Below are 20,086 nucleotides of genomic sequence, written 5' to 3'. Positions count from 1 at the left end.
TCTCCTCTATAGTCGTGATGTAGTCTTTGATGAGCGACAAGGACTATTTGTGCCAATTTCTCTTGTCCCTGATCCAGTAGACCAACCTATGAAGGTTCTGTTGGAAATATAAGAGGAGTAATTAAGAGGGGAGGGGTGAATCAATTACCACAAAAATAAATCCTAGATCCCTTAGATGTCAATACAAATCAAAACCAAACTCTGCTAAAACTGAAAATACTACTATAACTTGGTTAGTAGTGAATCACTCGGCAAACACTGAAATAAATGCTTTTTAAGATTTTTAATTTTATTAACCACAATTAACTTAGTTGTAGAAACAGAAAGCAAATAACATGAACATATGACACTAAGATTTAACGTGGAAAGCCAATTTGGGAAAAACCACCAATTGCAACTAATTACAAAACACACTGTTAGGTGTGACCCTATTAAAGGATTTAATCACCTTGTTAGGAGTGGCCTTGTTAGAGGTTTTTATACACTTCAATCTAGAAATGCCACCTTGTTAGAGGATTTGGCAAATAGCTGTTAATCTAACTCTATTAAGAGATTTGATACACTGCTACAATTATTAGAGAGCAACAATGATACGATCTGACTGTTAATACAACTATATTGCTGATTTCAAATCTTTGTATTGGCTTGAATACTTGATCCTCCTTGATTGAATAAAACTTTGTAGCTTGGGCAACTCAGGATACTTTGTTATCCTTCCAATTCGCTTCCTTGGTTTATCTTTTTAATCCCATGCTTCTCTCATTCAATCCCACAACTTGACCTTATACTTATATCTTTTGGCTTGTCAAGTTGGCTTGAATATATTTACAAATATTCAATATTCATCTCTTAAGTCGGCTAGACTTAACAAATAAATTCATCAAACTAAATATGCTAATTCAAGAAAATCCTTCATTAGCCAACCTAGCTCGGTCAATACTAACTTAGAAAAGACTTTCTTCAGACTTCCTTTGTTAACTACGTGAACTCGGTTAACACTGCATACGAAACTGAATTTCTTTTGTTAACCAAGCGAGCTCAATTAACACCGGTTGCATGCCAACTTCTCTTTGGTGCCCGAGTGAACTTGGCAGACACTATTGTCCTGCAAACTTCCTTTGGTACTTGAGTGAACTCGGCAGATATTGTCTTCGAACTTGATTATCTCTGGAATGCTCGATAGACACTGGAAAATGTCTTCATTGCCCGAGTGAGCTCGATAGACACTGACTGGTAAAAGTCTTGACATTTTGTGTAACATCAAAGACAATATATAATTGAATGATTGTTTTCAACAATCTCTCTCTTTGGCATGGATGACAACACATGTCATAATACAATGAAATTTTAGAGCAAAATAAAAGTAAGGATAATATCCTTAGTTTCATTCTAATTCTCATCCATGAGAACTCCCTCTATTAGTGTGAACTCCCTCTATCATCAATCTCTAATTGTTGTGACTGCAATATCAAACTCTCCCTCAAGTTCATTCTCCATCTTTGACATTTTTGACATATATAAAGAATATCTTTGATATATGACAACAGACTCCCTATCAGACATAAAATTTATTTGATGTATGACAGAACTCTCCCTCTTTGACATCTCATGCCAAAGATAGCATTCAGTGAACTTCCATGTACCTGATGTACTAATTTATATGCAATCTGCCCTTTACAATACTGCATCAACTTGACTGATCTTCAACATGCTTGGTTGATGCATCACTAAAATCTAATCAGTGAGCTTTAGATAGGAGAATGACAACTAGCTTACCTCTTAGATACAAGAATGCATCCTTATGTAATGGTTTGGTGAATATGTCTGCAATATGTTCTTTTGTATTCACATATTCCAATCTTACCTCTTTGTCTTGCATTCTCTTAAGAAATGATACTTAATTGCAATGTGCTTGGTTTTGGTATGCATCACCGGACTCTTGGAAATGTTAATTGGACTAGTGTTATCACAAAAAACAACAACTGGATCCTTGATATCTTCCTTCATACCTGTCAACAGTTGTTTGAACTAAACAATATTTGAACAATTGATTGCTGCAACAACATATTTTGCTTCTGCTATTGACTGAGAGATATAGTTTTGGTTCTTGCTTGTCCAAGATACTAGTTTCTTTCCAAGAAAGAATGCTCCACCACTAGTGCTCTTTCTATCATCAATGTTTCTTGCCCAATCAGCATCAATAAATGCTTTGAATTCAAAGTTGTCTCCTTTCTTATACCACAAACCATAATCTTTAGTACCTTTTAGATACCTCATGATTCTTATTATTGCCATCATATGATTTTCTTTTGGATTAGCAAAGAACCTTGCCACCATTCCAACTGCTAATGCTATATCAGGTCTTGTATGCACCACATACTGAAGTTTTCCAATCATTGATTTGTATGTAGTCTGATCTACCTTTTTTGAATCATCATCTTTGAAAAGTTTATGTCTAGTAAACATATGTGTTCCAACTGGTCTAGAATTCTCCATTCCAAACTTAGTATCTCTTTGATGTATTTTGATTGAGTAATATAGATACCATCCTTCTTCTGTTGAATCTACAAGCCAACAAAGAATTTGATCTCTCCAAACATTGACATCTCAAATTTCGTACTCATTTCCTCAGAAAAAGATTTGCATCATCATTTACAGTAAACAATGTATCATCCACAAAGATTTCTGCCAACACAATCTTCTTATTTGGTCCTTCTTTGATATATAGGATGTTGTTGTCATTATTTCTTTGAAAACCAATTTTTATGAGATACTTGTGTGACCTTTCATACCATGCTCTGGGGGCTTGTTTGAGACCATACAAAGCTTTATGTAATTTGCAAACTGTTTCCCTTTTGCTAGGATCAACGAAACCTTCTGGTTGCTCAATGTAGACTTCCTCTTCTAAGATTCCATTCAGGAATGCTGATTTCACATCCATCTGATACACTTTGAATCCTTTGTGTGTTGTATATGCAAAGAGTGTTCTAACACCTTCTAGTCTAGCAACAAGAGCAAAAGTTTCTCCATAGTCAATACTTTCCTCTTGAGCATTCTTGCAAACTAGTCTTGCTTCTTGAAACTTCTCCATTCTCATTCAACTTATTTTTGAATACCCATTTTGTGTCAATTATATTCTTATCCTTGGGTCTAGGAACAAGAATCCAAGTCTTATTCCTTTCTATCTAATCAATTTCTTCATTCATTGCTTCAATCCAACTTTCATTCTCTAATGCATCTTTTACAAATCTAGGTTCAAATTCAGTAAGCAAACATGTACCTTTTAATTTGTTCCTTGTCATTGTACCAACTGACTGATCTCCAATGATTTTCTCAGGTACATGATGCCTTTTGACATATCCAGCAAGTCTGGGCTCCTTTCTGAAATTACTAGATTCACCATGATCTTTAGAATCATGCTCGGGTCCCATTGTCTATGACTCGGTTTCCTCTTGCTGAAACTCAAGTCCTTCTAATTGCGACTCGAGTCCTTCTAATGACTCGGGTTGCACTTGTTGCAACTCGAGTTGAACTGGAGATTTTGGGGACTCAGGTGGTGAAAGTTGCTGATTGCCACTTGCTTGAACATTAGATACAGTATCAGGCTCTTAGCAAACAAAGTTTCTATAGTCTTCAAGTTCCTTACTGCTTTGTTCTTCACTCTTTTCTCCAAACTCATCAATCTTCACATGTGCACTTTTTATAACTTTATAAGTAGATAGATTCAGACATTTATATGCTTTGCTCTTATTGGAATATCCCAGAAATATGCCTTCATCACTTTTCACATCAAATTTTTCATTTTCTGGACTCCTTCAGAATATAACATTTACTGCCAAATACTTTGAAGTAACACACATTAGGTTTATAGCCATACCATAATTCAAAAGGTGTTTGATTTGAATCCTTCATTAACTGAACTTGGTTCAAGGTATGAACTGCAGTGCTGATTGCTTCCTTCCAGTATTTAATAGCAACTTTTTTCTTTATCATCAGGGTCCTTGCACAATCCATGATTGATCTATTCCTTCTTTCAGCAATGCCATTCTGCTGAGGTGTACCAGGTGCAAACACTTGCCTTTTTATTCTTCTCTCATTGCAGAATTCATAAAATTCATTGGAAATGATTTCTCCTCTGTCTGATCTTAAACATTTTAGTTTCTTTCTCCACTCTAGCCAGATACCATTTCAACTTTTGAAAATCTTCTGATTCATCCTTCAGGTACATAAATGTCATCATTTTAGAATAATCATCAACAAATAAAATAAAGTACTTATCTCCTGTGTAGCTTTCTATGCCAATAGGTCCGCAAAGGTTTGTATGAACCAGCTCCAACACTTCTTCAAAATGATAGTTTTTGTTTTTAAAACTTGTCTTTATCTTAGCAATTTGACAATTCTTGCACATACCCATGTCAAGTTTCTTCAGGCTTGGAATGCCTCTAACCTTTTTGTTCTTTCTTATGTTTACCATGTTATCAAAATTCACATGACATAACCAACTTTATGCCATAACCAACTTTCTTCTACTTGAGCAATGAAACATGAACTTTCATTTAGATCTAGGTAGAATAGATTACCTTTTGTTTGCTTGCTAGTCCCAACCAGATTTCCTTTCTTATCCAACAGATTGGCCTTTCCATTCATGAATTCTACCTTGAATCCAATGTTATTCAATTGAGCCACACTAAGTAGATTATGCTTCAGTCCTTTAACCCAATAAGCATTAGCACATCTGAGATCATTGGTTAGTGCAATACAACCTTTACCTTTCACATAACATGGTTCATCATTGCCAAATCTAACACTTCCACCATCATAGTGTACCAAGTTCTTGAGTTTAGATTTGTCACCAGTCATATGGTGAGAACAACCACTATCAATAATCCATGTATCATTCTTACTAATATGTGAGATAAGTGCCATCTTATCGTTCTCATCCTCTGATTCATCCTTAACAACAATGTAGATCATTTTATCATCTTCTTCACTACTATCAGAATCTTTAGCAATGTAATAGGATTTCTTACTTTTGTCTTTGTAGTCCTTATAGCTTTTGAAGTCCTTCTTCCCCTTGTACTTGTCATTCTTCTTTTCTTCTTTTCCTTCTTTGTTTGGACACCTTGCAGCAATGTGACCAACTTCTTCACAAGAAAAACAAATCAAAGGAATTTTGCCTTTGTACTTCCGTTTGCCCTTAGGAAATCTTCTTGCAAGTAATGCTTTAATGACTTCAAGATCATCAAAACCATCTTCATCCTCACTGTCAGATTGCTTTTTAGATTTTGCAGCTTTCTTCTTGAGTGATAGCTTGGCTTGAAATGCAAACTCAAGGTTGCTAGAGTTAGGAATATAGATATCATAGTTATGTAACTCAAATGCTGTCAACCTTCCCACTAGTGCATCCAATGATAGGTCATTCTTAGCATTTCTTGAATTGCTAAACTCTAATTACACATATAGGAAGAAGTGTTCTGAGAGTCTTGTTTACCACTGTTTCATCATCTATCTTTCCTTCTGAGGCTCTGAGTGCGCACACAGTGTCTTTGATTCTATCACTGTATTTTGCAATGTTCTCATCTTTCCCTCATCCTCATTTGATCGAATTGACCTCTGAGATTTTCTGCCTTAGCTCTCCTTACATTGTCATCACCTCCATAGATGGCTTTGAGCTTGATCCACATCTCATAAGCAATACAACAGTCTTTGACTTCATCAAATTCAGCATAGTTGAGAGTTGAAGCAATATCAATCATCATAATATTATGATTCTTCTTTTTTGTAATTTTTTCAATAGTCATAGTTCCAGTAGGTGCCAATACTTGGTGTCTAGGTTCTTTAGGCTTGAGTCTCCAATGGTTGTCAAACGCAATCTCATGAGTTCCTGCCATGCCTTGAAGTTATCTCTGTTTAGTTTAGGAATCTCCCTTCTGTAAGACATCCTGATCTTTAGCTTAGGTCCTTGAAACCTTCTTTGCAAACACCAAAAGCTTTGATACCAATTGTTGGAAACATAAGAGGAGTAATTGAGAGGGAGGGGTGAATCAGTTACCAAAAAAATAAATCCCAAATCCCTTAGATGTCAATACAAATCAAAACCAAACTTTGCTGAAACTGAAAATACTGTTGTAACTCGGTTAGCACTGAATCACTCAGCAAACACTAAGAATTACTGCTACTCGGCAATCATTGAAATAAATGCTTCTTAAGATGTTTAATGTTATTAACTAAGTTGTAGAAATAAAAAGCAAATAACATGAACACATATGACACTAGGATTTAATGTAAAAACCTAATTTGCGAAAAACCACCAATTGCAAATAGTTACTGTTTTTTACTTTTGTGAAGTGAGCCTTATTAGGAGCTAACCCTATTAAAGGTTACAAAACACACTATTAGGTGTGATCCTATTAAAGGATTTAATCACGTTGTTAGGAGTGGTCCTGTTAGAGGTCTTTAGACACTTCAATCTAGAAATGTCACATTATTAGAGGATTTGGTAAATAGCTGTTAAGCTAACTTTGTTAAGAGATTTGATACACTGCTACAATTATTAGAGAGTAACAATGATACAACCTAATTGTTGATGCAACTGTATTGCTGATTTCAGATCTCTGTTCTAGCTTGAATACTTGATCCTCCTTGATCGAATAAAACTTTGCAGCTCAGTCAAGTCAAGATACTCTATTATCCTTCCAATTTGCTTCCTTGGTTTATCTTTTTAATCCCATGCTTCTCTCATTCAATCCCACAACTTGACCTTATACTTATATATTTTGCCTTGTCAAGTCTGCTTGAATATACTTACAAATATTCAATATTCATCAAACTAAATATGCTGATTCAAGAAAATCCTTCCTTAGCCGACCTTGCTCGGTCAATACTAACTCAAAAAAGACTTTCTTCAAACTTCCTTTGTTAACCGCATGAACTTAGTTAATATTGCATCCTGAATTGAATTCCTTTTGTTAACCAAGCGAGCTTGATTAGCACTGCTTTTGTGCCAACTTTTCTTTGGTGCCCAAGTGAACTCGGCAAACATTGTCTTCCTGCAAACTTCCTTTGGTGCCCAAGTGAACTTAGCAGATACTGTCTTCAAACTTGATTATCTCTGGAATGCTCAACAAACATTGGAAACTGTCTTCATTGCCCGAGTGAGCTTGACAAACACTGACTGGTAAAGACTTGACATTTTGTGTAACATCAAAGATAATATACAATTGAAAAATTGTTTTCAACACGCTCGTGATTTGGTAGTTAGGCTTTTATTAGGTTCACTTGATGGGAGTGCTCTAGCAGCTCTGATAGCTCCAGTTATACCAGTGATCCCTGTACAGACACCTCCAACTTACCCTGCAGGATCACCCAGATTTATAGATGCCTCACTCGAGTTTGATCCAGATTCTTTTGATGAGGAACCTAATCATAGAGCATCTCTTGATACTAATGTTGGTCATTCTCCTCTCTGGCCTAAGTGGTGGGCTAAGACACATCTTGATCTTTGTGATTTTGGGCTCATTGATGGAAGAACTGCTCAGAAAAAGAGCAAACCTACAGAGTCTGTTAACTTTTATCTCATGGCCAACATTCATAGTGTGTTTGAACCTCAAACATATTCCAAGGCTAAAGGAGTTCCAAAGTGGGAACATGCCATGACATATGAACACCAGAGCCTACTGAAGAATAACACCTGGGTCCTTTCTGATCTTCCATCATGGAATAAACCCATTGGCTGCAAATGAGTTTACAAAATCAAATACAAATATGATGGTACTTTGGATAAGTACAAAACTCGTTTAGTTGCAAAATGCTTCTCTCAGCGCTAGGACATTGATTATGAGGAGACCTTTGCTCCTACTGCAAAGATGAGCACAATTATATTAGTCCTAGCCATGGCAACACAGTTTGGTTGGAGGGTCCATCAAATGGATGTCAAGAGTGCTTTCTTGAATGGCGATCTCCACGAAGAGGTCTACATGACGCAACCTCCCGGTTTCAAGGTTGGCGATAAAGATCATCAGGTTCTCAGATTAGTGAAAGCTCTCTATGGCTTGTAGCAAGCCCCTAGGGCATGGTAAATGAAAATTGATAAGTACCTCATTGATCAAGGCTTCGAGAGGAGTTTTTCAAACTCAAATTTGTACATCAAGACTACTGACGGTGACATTTTTTCTGGTTATTTATGTGGATGATTTGATCATCACTGGCAGTTCGGCATCTTTGATTCAAGGAAACAAACAAAGTTTATGCTAGTCTTTTGATATGATTGACTTTGGGCTCATGCATTATTGCCTAGGTGTTGAGGTTTGGCAACAGTCATTTGGTATATTCATTTCTCAGACCAAATATAGCAGGACTTTGTTAGACAAATTTCGTATGTAGGATTGCAAGCTTGCGTCTACACCCATGAAAAAAGGTCTCAAGTTATTAGCCAAGTCTGATTCTCCTCCCATTGATGATACTACTATAGGCAACTAGTAGGTAGTCTCATCTACCTCTCTACTACTTGGCATGATATCAGCTTCCCAGTCAGCTATATCTCATGCTCTATGACAACTCTCAAGGCCGATTATTGGATGGCAGCAAACCATGTGCTTTGTTATGTGAAGGACACTATAGATTATAGACTTCTTTACTCTCAGAGTTCTAATCCTAGACTCAGTGGGTTCATGGATCCAGATTGGGCAAGCTCTTTTGATGATAAAAAGTCAACTTCTAGATATGTGTTCGGTTTAGGATCCGATGTCGTCACATGGACTAGTAAGACACAGTAGACAATTTCTCTCTCCTCCATAGAGACTAAATACAGAGAGACAATTAAGGTAGGTTGTGAAGTTGTTTGGCTTTGTCGGATGCTTGGGGATATGCAGATGTCACTAGTAGAACCGACCACTTTGTTTGTTGATAACGAAGGCGCTATGAAATCAGCACAAAATTTAGTCTTCCATGAACGAACCAAGCATGTAGATGTTCATAGTCACTACATACGACAGCTAGTTGAAGACGAGGCAATAGACTTGTAGTATGTTCCTACAACGGATCAGACTACATACATTCTTACCAAGCCTCTTGGTCCTGATAGGACAACTTGGTTTTGTAGATAGATTAACCATTAAGGGAGGGTATAACGATAATAGATAGCATCTATTATTATCTAATGGTTATCTATTTGTAATCTATTGTAAATATTAGAATGTTTTTAATATTTAGTTAGCGTGTAGTTATCTATTAGTTTTCTATTAGCTAGAATAGAATATTTCTATTCTTTACGATTGTTTTCTATAGAAACATTGTTCATTCATTTATTGATCTCTCGGTCTTTGTTAATATCAAGCAAATATTTACCAATTACTTCATAATACTTTTGTGTCATATTTATTTAATATGTTAATGCATTTTATGAGGAGGAACATCTATTGGTGTGTTTCTTCTTTGGCAATGGACATGCCTCTTCAATCACTCTCCTTTGGTTGATTTAATTGCATCCTTAAGTTGCCCTTTGTTTATCAACTTGATTGTATATTTTTTGAGTAATACTCAACGACGGATGGGATCAAATTATCAGATCATTGCTCTTATCTTAATTGCATCTGTTTACCTATAGTAAATGCATCCTGCCTGTTGTTAAAAGTGATGTATATTTCTTGCCACATCCTTGTTTGCCTTAGTTCAATTGATGATTTAAATATCTATTATGTTTCTTCCATATTATTTAATCTGATTGTCGTTTCTCTTTCTGATGTAAATCTGCTATTAGAATAGGAGCAATATGTCATGGATATATTTATGAGTGATTATTCCCCTTTCAATGCTTGAGATGAAATCTCCTTTATACTTTATTGGTGACTGGGGTCACCACCTTTAATTACCACTTGAGTGACCACTTTTCATTGTTGCCTTTGAAAATATTATATTATTTCTCAAGTTGATATCCCTTGGATGTCCTCAAGTGAAACTCTCTCCCCTTAATATTTTCCAGTGTAGGGGAGAGCTACACCTCTGAATCATGTCTACCACATTGCAACGGTTACAACATTCACAATTACTGCCCTTCAAAAGAGTCACAACCCCTCATCATTACAACCTTCTACTATTACAACCTTTTGGAAGAGTCAAAACCCTTCATCATTTTTGCCATTTGAGAGAGTCACAATATTCCATAATTACAACCCTTTGAAAGAGTTAGAACCCTTCATCATTACTGCCCTTTGAAAGAATTACTTCCTTATTTTCTTCCATTCCTTTCTTCTTACATTAATCCTTCTTTAATACCTATGATCCCCACTTCCTTCCTGAATATCCCCATTCAAATGTACTCTTCTCCCTTTTATATCTTATGTTGAGGGACTCACAATTCTTCATTACATATCTTTCAACTTTTCATTGAACTTAATTAACTTTTGATTCTGTTATTGTATCATCTTAAAATGGAAGCACTTCCATGTTAAGAGCATTTAGCCCTCCGAGTAAGTGGCTTTGGGTCATGTCAAGTACCTTGAATGGGTCCTCGGCTTAGATCTGGCTTTTTCCCTTGATTTTGCTCCCTTTTCCACTTTCTTTTGCATTTTTCTAGCATTCTGGACTGAGATCCTGACATTTTTGACTTCAACGTCAAGGTTGACCTCGACCTTGACCTAGGTCAAGGATGACCTCGACCCTAACCTAGGTAAGAGTCGACCTCAACCCTGACCCAAGGTCCAAATTTCAAGTTTCCATGATTTCCGTATACCAGGTTTCAAAAAGAATTGTTTTCCCGCTTCCGAGTCGGCTGTTTTGGTCTCCAAAACGGTAAACTCTTAAATTACATTTAATCTAGGTCCATTTCTAGGGGTTAAGGTTAATTGAGATTTAATGCTTCTATGTCAGTCTTCTCTAGAAATTTGTGCCCTAGATCTCTACATAAGGAAGCTTTCTTCCCTCATTTTGACATCCACCTACTATGAAGTTTTGGACACCCACAAGAGATATCAGACGAACGGTTTTGCTATGAAGTGAAGATCTATTATCCATTAAGTGTTCAAGCTTTCAAGATCCAATTCAAGGATGTCCATTGTTAGCCATTGAAGGATTCAATCTCTATGGAGCCCTCTTGTTGAAGATTTCTCCTTCCACATTCATCCAAGCCCCCATCCAAACAAAAAAAACCATTTTTCTTGTAGGTACAGGTACAGGACAGCGAATTAAAGTGCAGATTTGGATATCCTTTTAGCCAAACCTGCAGGATCCACGAACAGAATTTTCGTCGTAGCAGTGCAAGCCAAGATCGATTTTTTGGGGTACAATTGTGCCCCGGGGTAAGATTGTACCCCGCTATTTGGTCAAGGTCGACCTACCCTCAAAAAAGAAAAAAATTTCTGGGTTTTGTAGATTTTGCAGTTTTGGTTCAGGTTTGGGGAAATCAACAGTTTTTGAGATCGTTTGACAAGGTTTTCAGCCGATTCTTTTTTGGAGGTAAGTAGCTTTTATTTCTTCATTTCAATATTAGTCTGCTATATTTACATCCAATATCATAAGAATCTATATATATATGTGTAAATAATAGGTTTAGGGTCCCTTTCATGTACACTATTTTAAAACCATTTTCATCCATATTTCATATCTTACAATTATTATTTATTTATTAATATATTTTTATATTCTAATTTTATTATTGTTTTATTTTTAAAATCCTATTTCAGAGATGGGACATTCATGGTCTGATACATTAGGTACTATCAGTGCTATTCTTTTAAATTCAACCACATAATTATCCACTGAGCTATGGCAGTGTGGCTATCTGAGCGCCTAAAAGTAGTCTTCAGGATCTTGCCTCCCAAATCTATTTTATAATCTCACAAAATTCCAAACATCTGGTGTGAAGGTTGTGCCAAAGTCACTAGGAAGTGAAGTCACCATTCAGGTGTGACATCTTCAAGGTTAGGGATTGCAAATTTGATTGTTTTTCCTCATATGTTGGGCTCAATGAAATATATGTTCAGGTTTTTTGAATCCATGCTTTGCCTGTGTTTTTTAAGATTCACTGAATCAGGGGACAGTGAGCTTTCAACCTGCTTAATAAATATTTATGATGCCTAAGAACAGGAATTACTCGCATTTATAGTTCTAATCTTCATCTTCACTTTATGAAATTCACAAATGTAATATCTACTTGAAATAATGCACTTTTAAGTTTTAACCCCAGTTTCCACATGTAAGGCATCCAAACCTTCTCCTGCTGTTTGTCTATATTTTTATCCTACATCACTGCTTTCTACACTAATATAACCTTGGCTAAATTGTAGTTGACTTTGCTAGAATGTTTTGATTCATGGCTGCAAATGAAGATGCTCTGTGTGCCATTCCTCAGAGGTGTAGCAGCCTGATATACTTCCTTACTCTGTTGGTTTAGAATGATGAGCTCAATGAGCTGTTGCTGCCTACCTTTTTGAACCACTGTAACTCCCTTCAAAGATCTCATCACTTCAGAATATTCCTATGATTGTTCACCCGAATCTTTTGCTTTTTCTGTTTCATAGTCACTTTTTGACATGTGGTGCTTAATTCTATAAATTTTTATTGTCTAATAATATATATTATCCTTTTCCCACAAGTTGGCAAGATCACAGCTCTAATACCAATGGTATATTTTAACTAAAACATTAAAGATAATTGATGTAGGGAAAAATAAGAACAAAACTTTGATCTTTTGATAACTATGCCAGTCCACAAAACAAATCTTTGACAGAATGGATCCCTTGATGAAGCTGGGTGCCAATTGGATTCTAGTTGCCCAGGACAGATTCAGTCTTTTTTTTCTGGGTAGGGAAAAATAAGAACAAAACTTTGATCTTTTGATAACTATGCCAGTCCACAAAACAAATCTTTGACAGAATGGATCCCTTGATGAAGCTGGGTGCCACTTGGATTCTAGTTGCCCAGGACAGATTCAGTCTTTTTTTTCTGGGATGATGATTGTTGGTGAGGGTTTCCATCCTCCTTGATAACTCTTGGTGCTTCCTTTCCTACATCCTGCTAACAACTGCCGCTGTGGCCAAACTGAAATGGTAATGACTGTGGGAGGGTTATGTCTCTTGAGTAGTTCCACTGAAGACCTCTGCTAATTTGCTCATAAAAAAGAAAGTTTTTGAACGAATTCCAAAAGATGCTTTTCTACTGTTCCGTGTGTTGAATATAATATCCTCCATTTGGGCAATCCACCTATTTTGATATTGTTTAAAATATTTTGGTCATATGAGTGTCAAAAATATAACAATATATTCTCTTGCGAGCTCCTTTCAAGCAACTGCACTCGAAATCACATGTGCAGACCAAGAGTCATGACTTAGAAATCCACCTATTTAGAAACCACTTCCACACTAGAAGCTTGCTATGGAAGACCAAGAGTCACAACTTAGAATTCCATATTAGATGTGTTGACGGTGGGCCAGCATCCGTCGTGGGGTTCGTGACATGGGTTAACTGCCTCATGTGTCTTCTATAAGTCTAGTGGTTGTATCAGGCATTAATAGGTTGATCTTTTGGTGCAACACAACTCTAGCTATTAACAAGCAGTATCAGAGCTTGGTCATAGGTTTGAATCCATGTAGGCCACGACCAGTGACGGTCAGATAGGATTGTTGGTAGTGGGCCAGCGTCCCTGCGGGGTTCGTGACATGGCTTAACCAACTCTTGTTTCTTCTATTAGTCTAATGGTGGTATTGGGCATTAACAGGTCCATCTTTTGGTGCAATGGCAACCTTAGTGGTTTGCAAGATGTCCCTTTGGGATTTGAACATGGGTCTCCAAAATGAGAAATCAATTTTTTAACCAATTATGCTCAACCCCATGGACTATTTGGGGAATTAATCCCACATGTACAGTTAACTGATTAAGAGATAACTGAGGGCATGACTCTTAGTTTATCTGCATATAATTGAAACTAACTCCTAATTTACTGAGATAGCTGATAACTAATTGAAATTAAGTTTCCTATTCTAGCAGAAGTCTTAAGATGAAAGTCTGTCTTAATTCGATTGAACTGCAGATAGACCTCTATTATTTTTCTGGAAGGCCGAAGACTGTCTTGATCTGACTTGACTTCTGACAGGACCTTTATTTCCTAATTACTTGTTAACTGGAATACCATTCAGTGCTTTAATTGAAAAGGGAACATCATGTTTCTGTTTCTTCAACTTTTTCTAGATGATTTGGTGCTTAAGTTAGTCTCAATTTAAATAGTTGAATGCAAATTTATCAGGAAAGTTCCATGATTTGCAATGAAAAAAATCAAAATTGCAATAATTCACCCAGATTGTACTGTAGATATCTGCATTATGGACTGTAGTTTCCTTGTATGCATTGTCACATCCCCAAAAATATTACTCAAATATGTGCAAGGGATAGAAAGATATGGTGGGAACCATTGTTTTGGCCCAAATTGTTAGAAAATTATTATAGTATAATTAGAACAAGAACAAAAAGAATGGATAAGTATCTGAGTTATTTCAATGTGTCACCTCCAATTTCTTACAATATAATATAATTAATATGATGATTTCGAACAGCTTCGCTCATCTCTATTTATACACATAACCCCAACTTGGTTTGCCTAAAGAACAAACTAGTAAATACACTTATATTATCTCAATTGGTGGAGGGTGTAGCATATTCTGTTCCCTAAACAGTCCGAACTATAACAATATTAAACGGATAATTTCAAATCAGTATTCTTTCGAGGGTAGCCTTTCAGGTACCAATTAGGACAAAACCTATTATTAAATGCATTTATAAATTCTAAGTATCACCTAATATTAATGATACCAGATTTCCCTGAATTACCTTCTATTACTCACTCTCTTAATCTCAATCTATAGGCGGCTTAGTTCACATTGCTAAGAAAGCCTTCCAATCCACATTGTTATTAGTTTCAATCCCAAGAATTTGTAAGGCCCTAAGAATAAAATCACCTTTGCATCTCTTTAAATAAAACCAGACCCTGTCAAGCAGTAGATCTTTTCAAGCCCCACCAAAATTTAGTTTTAACACCCATTCTTGGAAATTGGCATTTCTTATCTTTCCTATTATCTTTTAACAGCCATTACACCTTAAACACCTTCAATCCTTAATGCTAACAAAATGCACAACATTTCTTCTTGGTTTACTATATTGGTAAAATCTTGTAGAGAGCTTGTTAAAAAGTGCCAATGCAACAGAAAGTCTTACAAGGACTTAATTCATGACTGACTGGTTGAAATGAACATTTGTCAAACTAAAGATCTTCTGATGGACTTTTGAAACCCCATCGTAATTTATTTTTGACTATCATTTGTGGAGATTGCCATTCCTTATCTTTCCTATTATCTTTTAACAGCCATTACCCCTTAAACACCTTCAATACTTACTGATAATAAAATGCACAACTTTTTTTGGGTGATTTACTAAAATGTTAATTTTTTGTAGAGAGCTCTTAAAAAAAGTGTCAATGAAATAGAAAGTCTTACAAGGACTTTAAGGTATGGCTGATTGGTTGAAATGAAAATTCGCATTTTACAACAAACAGACAGCTATGTCTTTGACAGGTTCAAATGAACATTTGCAACAAAGGATAAATGTCCATTTCTCATTGATATTGTTATCATATGTCTTACCATTCATGTTGCTAGCTTTTTAGAACTTACTAGTTCTTGTATGGGGAGGATATTCTGGTTAAGTTAGTCCCACTTGATCTGAGTAAATGGAATCAGAAAATAGGGAAGAAAATGATATTAGGAAGTTGGTTAATGTTGTGACTTAAAAAAACAATTAGCTATTCATATAATAAACTAAGGGAACAAGGAAAGATACATTGAATTTAGACAATTCTTAGAAAGTAGTTTCTATTCATGGACGGTCCCTCTTTCTGAATTGGTCTTGTTAGATATTTGCTACTTGATATCAATCAAATGTGTTCTCTTTAATGCTTATTGAGTAGAACAAGTCAGACAGAGATGCTATTGATTCCTTAAGCAAAAAATTGATTACATTTGGAAACTTTATGGCTATATGTGAAAAAGTGAATCTTTTCTTTTGCAGGTTGGCATGATTTTGCTGTTGTCCCTGACAGGTTTAGGGGCATTTATGCTGATCTTTTTGGCAGCTACAACCAATACAATCATGGTTGGTTTATTGATGTCTTTAGCAGCAGTGGGCGGATTCATGGTTCTTTTCTTCACTTGTCTTACAGCAATATATGTGGGTGCTTTGTCTATTGCTGCACTTGTTATTTCCGTGACAACTTTGATTACCATAACAGCTGTTGCTGTTGTTGCAGGTAAATCCCATGGCCTTAACTCTTCTGTAAACATTGAAATAAATCTGATATAAAACATAGCCATTGCTCATCTCAGTACATAAGTTTAGACAATATTTACTCGTGTCAGATTGAATCGGAAGTCTTTGTGCTTTTCTGCAGTGATATTAGATTATGGAAGTACTAACAATTGACTTATTCATTCGCAAGTTATAAATTGTTTAACATTCTGGTTATTTTATTCTATAAGACATTTAGAAATGGTGTGTATAAGAACCTCTGCAAGTTCTAATTTCACCAAGCCACTGAATTGCTATGCAATGATATATTTGATTGATTGTTTTGGAATAATATGTAATTTCTTGAATGTTTAAATGGATTGCCAGGCAAGTATTGACTTGTGCAATTTTCTTAAACAAACTGAAGTAAACTTCAACTATATGAGTGCTTCAATGGAATTTTATTATTTATATCTTCCTATATAATGATTGAAAACACTCTAATTCATACCTGGAATCTGCACCAACTCTTTAATAGTGAAATCTAGAATTAATAGCAGCAGCTATAAGGTCTGGTAACAACTTCAATCTGCAATAGAAATTGATTTGCACACTTTGAAATGTCTTCAATATGCTTTATTGAAGATAGGTGCTCAGTATGATGCAAGAATATGCCAAAGAAGATTGGTGTTTCAGCCTGAGATGAGGATGCCCAGCATAAAGACCGAAACATGGCTGCTGTAGCAGCAATATAAGAACCTGTAGATGATAGCTATAAATGTTATTTATAGCTACCAGCAATACTTCAATAACCCTTCAAAAGTAGAGTAAACGCGTGTGTAAATTTCACCAAATTGCCAAAGTACTGTAGCATTTACGGTCCATGTCACTCTATCTGCCAACACAAATTTTGGTTTGCAAATGATTAAATTTTAATCTTCAACTATCTTCAGATCTGCAAACATATAATCTTGAAACTCTTGAATAATCTTTGAATATTATCACCAATATGCACAATAATGGCTCCTGTATGAAGCCATCTCTGAGGCAAACCTTCAATGGAATATTTCACCACCTTAGGAAGCAATAACAAAGAAGATTGCACAACCTCCAATGCCCTAGTAGAGATGAAAACCCTTGTTCTCAAGCTCCAACTCTAAGCACCAAATAGCAACAACAAATAATCATTCTATAATCCATTTGAATTGCCATGATGCCTTTATATACTTAAGAATAAGAGTTCGATCCACTTAATCATTTAAAATCATTAAATGACAGTCTTTTGTTGCTTTTGATGTTGACTTAGTAATACCTTTAATTTTCCTCAATATGGGCGCCCAAGAGCAAGTCTCATTAAATGCCTTTTTAATATCATTTAAATGATACAACATGTCCTCACATTGACATCATAAATAATTGCCTCCATAAATTATAATCAATTAATGCACTTTTAAATCACTTAAAATGAAGGTCATTGGCCTATTATGCATAAAGTGACTTTATAATTTTCCTTTAATGATTAATTATTGATGAAGTACCTTTACTAATAATTAAATAATATAACTCGCACCGATATCATTATTTCACTAAGTCAACTGAAAAGCAGGACGGTCACTGCATACACCATGCATTCAGGTGCCTTGCCAAAGAAAGTAACTCTGCAAATATTACTTACTATAAATACTTAGTCTTTGAATATCTGATCAACCCAATAGTGCCAGTGATCAACACTGCTAATAGCTTGTTCAGATGCCCTACTGTAATTAGTAATGACTACTTTTTTCCTGAAATAGTCACTTAAGAAATAGTAAGTGTGCCAAATTGAACCAAATTAAGAGCAATCCTGAACACTGCAACCCACCGGAATGGGAATAACCCTCCTTCACTGCCAACTGAGACCCTCGAACCATCAGTCTTAGCCTACAAGGGCCAAAAAATAGGCTAATCCAACCATTAACCATATCATTCCAAAAAGGGGAAATTACATGTTTGCTAACTTCATTATGTGTAGACTGTGTGTAGACTGTAGTTATCATCTTAGCTGTTGACATGCTAGCATTTTAAGTTTTTATATCCAGGTTTGTCCATTTTCATATTATGCCTTCTCCCAATGTTTTATGTTTGTCATGAAGTGCTCGGTATATTTTTGCTTCTGGTAGTTGTTTAAGAAAACTGAAAATGCCCTTATTGTTTCAATAAATTCCCCTTTCCAGGTTTATAATTACTAGGGTACAATTAAGTTGTACTAAAATTCTCTCCTGATGAAATTTTGAGTGGATCTACCTCTTTCTTTGTATTGCAGGATGGATTGGATTTTTCTGGCTTGTATTTGAAGCAATTAGGAAAGGCTTGGGCTTCACTAGAAGCTCATTTATGATGACTACCTCTGCTATTGTTGCAATGGCTGGAAATCGACCTGGTCAAAATAATAATTTTAAGCAGCCTTATTAGACTATGGAGACTTGGAAAAGCATTTCTGTTTTGATTGTACATATCAAGTAATATGTTGAGGTTTTCTACATATTGACTTAGGCAATAACCATCAACAGATAACTACTTCATTGATGCCTAGAGATAATCATATATGCAATAAGCGATGAATGGGTCAGCATTAGCTACTTCTTTGAAAACTTTCTTGTGCTTTGAAATTACTGGGTTAGGGTTTTATTTCTCTGGGAGACTGCTCTTATCTTGGTGTACATGTTGATTCTAGTTCACATCATGTATAATTCTCTTATAGTAACATATTTATAGAAGTTCATATTAAATTTCCTCGGTTTATTAGTCATGGTGATCTTTAATTGGGCTTGCACCAAAACTGCTTTTAGTAGACTTGAACATAGCTAGTTCATCATTTTGATGAATGAGATGGTGCTGTATTTGCGTCAAGTGCCCTCAGCTAATTGTCTAATGATTGCTTCTTACTTATGATACATTCCTCAGATAATTCATATTTATCTAATGATTGCGGCTTACTTATGGTACATGTTATGTGATAAATTATTTTGGATACGTGCTGCTGAAATATCTTCCATGCAGCTCAGATTTGGCTTCAACAGTTGATAGACGCACAGACAGACACTTGTTGGAATGATCATTTTGGTCACTACTAGTTTGTGTTGTGCTCTAATTGTTTTTAGACATGCTGGTTGGATCTCTTTGGTTTACACTTTCTGGTGAGGTCATTATAGTTTCTGACTGTTCTTGATTGTCGCATATTTATTTGATCAATGCTGATCATATCTCATTGGGTTTGGCTTGAAATGTCAATATCTGTATGTATCTCCTCTTGGAAGGAAGTTAATTTCTCTCTATGATTTCATATTTGGGATTCTAACACATGGATAGGCAGTTCAAAATAGCAAAAATTGAGGTTCTAGCTGTAGGTTGCACATAAAATATGGCATTTTGCGAGCCGTATGAAGTCTCCATTGTGACTGGATTTTAATGCGTTTAGTTTGCAATTTTGCTCCTGATAAGCTTGATGGATGTTCACCAATTCAAGTTATCGAGATCTACTGGTTAATATAATCTTAATTTCAATTTTTCTTCTGCAAGTGTATCTTGTCACGTGTGATTTATCATTCCATAAGGTAAATATGCAGGAGCAGTACTTTTTTCCCCACAACATAATAAACAACTGTGAACATTTCTAGTGATATTACGTTGCCATATTGGCATTTGCAGTGCATGTCCACTATTCTATGTTTTAATTAGTACTAGTTGACATCAAAGAGTGAAACTTGGAAGGCTTGACTTGAAATTAGTTGTCACGTGCATGCTTTTAATATAGTAAGATTTGCATGAGCAGTGCTGCTTT

At 35.7% G+C, this 20,086-nt stretch overlaps 1 protein-coding gene across 1 annotated transcript in view; it reads left to right on the top strand.

Annotated features, from left to right (window-relative positions):
• The window catches only part of LOC149557015 (voltage-dependent L-type calcium channel subunit), a 39,656-nt gene extending 20,619 nt beyond the window's left edge, over positions 1-19,037 (top strand). Inside the window, exons 2-3 of the mRNA XM_089831668.1 lie at positions 16,051-16,288; positions 18,569-19,037. Coding sequence (XP_089687794.1) covers positions 16,051-16,288; positions 18,569-18,717 — 387 coding nt within the window. The 3' untranslated portion in view covers positions 18,718-19,037. The remainder of the gene's footprint in view (positions 1-16,050; positions 16,289-18,568) is intronic.
• The last annotated feature ends 1,049 nt before the right edge of the window (positions 19,038-20,086 follow it).

The sequence above is a fragment of the Cupressus sempervirens genome, chromosome 5 (genome assembly GCF_028749045.1).
Source record: "Cupressus sempervirens isolate cs-2001-9-10 chromosome 5, ASM2874904v1, whole genome shotgun sequence".
Classification (NCBI taxonomy): Eukaryota; Viridiplantae; Streptophyta; class Pinopsida; order Cupressales; family Cupressaceae; genus Cupressus; species Cupressus sempervirens.
This window is presented reverse-complemented; position numbering and strand designations above follow the sequence as displayed.